Source organism: Zea mays, chromosome 4 (genome assembly GCF_902167145.1).
Source record: "Zea mays cultivar B73 chromosome 4, Zm-B73-REFERENCE-NAM-5.0, whole genome shotgun sequence".
Classification (NCBI taxonomy): Eukaryota; Viridiplantae; Streptophyta; class Magnoliopsida; order Poales; family Poaceae; genus Zea; species Zea mays.
The window spans coordinates 2851476-2855481 of NC_050099.1; the positions used below are offsets into that span (position 1 = coordinate 2851476).

The 4006-nt window shown below is 43.5% G+C and overlaps 1 protein-coding gene across 1 annotated transcript; it reads right to left on the bottom strand.

The window, feature by feature from the left end:
* Window positions 1-308: 308 nt before the first annotated feature.
* Window positions 309-3292, bottom strand: LOC103652694 (NEP-interacting protein 1). Its single transcript, XM_008679640.2, has 6 exons — window positions 3015-3292; window positions 2566-2913; window positions 2308-2478; window positions 2009-2062; window positions 1774-1929; window positions 309-980 (listed from the first exon to the last, which is right to left on the bottom strand). The coding sequence occupies exons 1-6, from the start codon at window positions 3186-3188 to the stop codon at window positions 609-611; spliced, it is 1275 nt and encodes a 424-aa protein (XP_008677862.1). The 5' UTR covers window positions 3189-3292; the 3' UTR covers window positions 309-608.
* Between the last annotated feature and the right edge of the window lie 714 nt (window positions 3293-4006).

Below are 4006 nucleotides of genomic sequence, written 5' to 3' on the forward strand. Positions count from 1 at the left end.
ATCTAGGTCTAGGACACGCGACGTTATTTCACTAGTTGGTTAGGTCCACGGATCCAAACACCGACAATATTAGTACACATCTACATATCAAATTGTAAACATATAGATAAAAGGATCTGCACTTTAGTACTGGTTTTAGCCAAGAATAGGTACTAATTAACAATCAATTTTTAGTACCGGTTAATGCCTAGAACCGATACTAAGGTGAGACCTTTTAATACCGGTTTGAGCCAAGAACCGGTACCAAAGGTCACTCCTTTGTACTAGGCAATGCAAATGGGATTAAAGATTGACACCTTTAGTTCCGGTTGCCTAGCAACGTTTGGAATCCGATACTGTAATCGGTTCCAGATGGTATTGATGTCCCATTCTCTGGTGGTGGTTATATCCTTCAAACATCCATTTTTGTTTACAGCTACAATGTAGACGTATATGTATCAATTTACCTTTGCAACACGAGTGAAAATGCATACTATACTACGACATCCATTGACATGATCCTAATTATAATTATTCGGCACCGACTAGGACATAATGCATTTCACAAGTACGTAGATCTATTCCTGTATCAATGAGACGTTTGGGCGCGGCAACCAGTTGAATTTTTACTATGGGCAGTTAGGGTTCTTCCCGGGTCCTCCATAGAAGATGTAAGTGCCCCAATCAGCACTAGTACCGTTTTGAACATTGTAGCACATGGGCCACTTAGCTGTCAACTTCACACCACTAGCCGATTTGAGACTGTTGGTCGAATCTACCAATTGGATGTTCTTGATGTAGCTGGCCTTGCTGAAACCTTCATCAGGGAAGTGTCCGCTACCCATCTGTGTGGATGTTTGGCCGGCATCCGGCGACGATGCCACTTCACCTCCCCAGTCGACAGAGGCTGCGCTGCCTGACAACTTAGAGAAGATCGATGATGGCCAGTAGCCCAAATCCTGGCCTCCTACTTGCAACCACCAATTGCCTTGCTTTGGGTCCTGAAATTCAAATAAAAAATATTGGAGAATTCAGTAGAGAGATCATGATTATATATGGAATATTGTACAGCTCTAGAGATAGGACGACTATTGTGCTGAATCAAAGATCTGTTCTTTACTAATTAATATGTTATAGACCGATTGCTTAACTAAGTAAAAGCTATTGTATGTGTTGCTTCTTTTTCACTGTGGAATGATTTATGTATTTCCCTTTGATGGTAATATAATGGAGGTGCAATAGTTGTTCCTTATTTTTTTCATACTTGATAGGTTTGGAATCTACTATTGGGTGTGTAGGAATTTGACATGCACTATTTGTGTGACATGACGTGCGCATGGTTACCATTGGGAGTGTTGGAATTTGATATGCATTATTTGTGACATGACGTGTTGACTAAGAATAAATGAAAGACAATACATAACTTAAAAATAGTTGATGGCAGGACTAAGTCATGATATATATATACCTCCTAAGTCTTATCCCTGTTATAAGTTGATATTAGCTTGCCAATGTATTAATTATTAATGTTTGGATGACTCTACCTCCCTTATAAATCAGTGGCAGTATAGGAAATCCGGTAAATGAGCGCTACTAGTTAAAAAGTCCAATGCAAGTAGCGTTACATTACATTTGTAGACAAATTAAACATGAAAAAAATATAAGTATATATATGCAAGGTGACAACTAAACCCATATAGTGAGTACGTACCAAAGTTCGTTGACTATATATATATGAACTTAAAAAAAAGCAGGCGTCATCGACTGTGAAAGCCTTTCGTACGTGTTTATTACCTTCCAAACTAAAATAGTGATGTCATACTGTGAGCCACCATAGATGGAGACAGGGGAAAAATAGGAGTTGCTAGCGCCGATGGCGATCTGGTTGCTTGTCTGTACAAACCCTGAGCATATTAGGTTGTAACATCCTGTTTTGTTGTACGCATCCCGCTACAAACAGAAAATCAGTTATTTCAAACTTGCTAGAAGATGATGATAACGAGCATTGCAAAGTTTTGTCTGCGCTTACAGTCCAGTAGACGAAGAGTCTTGTATGGCTATCCTTGTACAGACCTGGGTAAACCTACAATAATTTGTAGAAAGCATCGATCTAGACATTAGCAATTAATAATGAAAGATATTTCACGAATACTTATGGATTACTAGTACATAATAGTACGATGTTATCTATCATCTAGCACGCTAATGTCAATTAATTTTCTTGAACTTTTAATTAAACAGCTAAATTATATTATTATTGGCCTGCATGCATATAACAATTATTTTACTGTAAGTATCATTTCTCAAGTAACAACGAACTGTACTCACCTGCCACCCTGCTTCTATAGTATTGAGGTCGTTGTTTGCGTAGGATCCACTGGTAATCCACAGCTGGGCCAAACTGAATCCTTGGTTCCTCTCAACCGTTGGTTCCCACAGGTTGAAGGTTGCTTGGGTACCATAGTAGTTGTCATCCCCCGGTGCAGATGCTATTGCATGCTGATCATCGATCAATTCAATGTGAGATTTCAGAAGCAGTAACGACGACAAGCAATTAACACAGAGAATGAAGATTATTATATATACCTGGTGGCCTCTTAGTACGCTCGCTGCGTCCGGGACGTCGTCGTCATAACGGTTAGGGTCGTTGCTCCAAGACGATGGCCACTTCTTTCTGCCATATCTCTGGACGATGTCGAGGACGTCCTCTTCTCTGGTCCTCCGGATTGGCACTGTGTTCTCTGGGCACTTGCCATTCTGATGCCATGTTTGCGTCAAAGCACTGTGCGCAACGTCGTTTGACTTGTTATAGAGGCCGCCTTGTTGTGGGTGGCAGGAGGGCATCATCTGAATGGTATGGTTCTTGAGGGAAGGATGGTCGAACGCAGGCTGTTTCGAGATGTCCACACAGTCTATGGTATCTCCATCTGGGCTCTGTTTAATTAGTTCGATGATCTCATCAGTTTTAATTTGCATGCACAATCAGCTAATTGTTTTCCCTGTTTATATATAAAAAGAGAGAGAGATATACATACCTCGATGGTCGCGACAGCGGGCTTGTTGAGACGCCTGAGCAGGCTCCGAACCTGTCGCCGCCGCTGCTCTGCCGCCGACGACGCGGCATGCACACCGCCGTCCAAGAGGAAGAGAAACGCTAGAGCCACCACCAGCGCGACCAAGCACACTCGCGTCCTAGCAGCAGGCGCCATCGAGCAGCGGTCTGTTCTAGGCTTCTATAGCTGCAGCTAGCTAGCTTCCGTGGTTCGCCTCGACGACAGGATGGGCCGGCCGCGGCGAGGTGACTGACGATGGTCGTACGTCTATGCCGCCGTTTTATAAGCCTAGCTAGCTAGAGAGACGCGCCGGAGAAAACGCGTCGAAACAGCATGCATGCTGCCTGGTCTCATCATCAGTTCGTCTTGGACGGGGCAAGAGATCGACGTCGTCGCCGGAGAATGGCGTTAGCTGACCGTGCGTCCACGCGCGCGCCCAAATTGTTTGACGTTCACATCCTTTTTCTTTCCTTTTAAGTTATTAAGACCTCGTCGTCTCGGTCTTTAATATATTTTCCCCTCGATCCAGAAAGCAGCACCGAGGGGGCAAAAAAAGGCAGCAGCGAAAAGAAAAATACGTAAACTGCTGTGCATGACGCGCTTCAAAGAAGATGGGCGGCCACCACCACGTACGAGTGGCGGGAAGGGATGGATCGGAAGGAAGGAGGAGGGAGCTTCGTTTTCCGAACACAAGTTGTATCAGCATCATCATCATCACCATTTGATGCAATACTCATATACTCCTATATGCGAAGCCAGTAATATAATATAATGTGACCAACCACGGCCACTACTAGCTTAGGTAATAATGTGATCAACCAGGGCCATGTAGAGGCGACACTCTTAAAGATGGATTTTGATGGGAGCTACCTCTACCCATAAAAAATGGAAAGGTGTGATTTCCGAGGGGGCATGCACACCAAAGCAATCAATCCTTGCGGTCATGCATATGCATGCATTATAGATGGCCATTT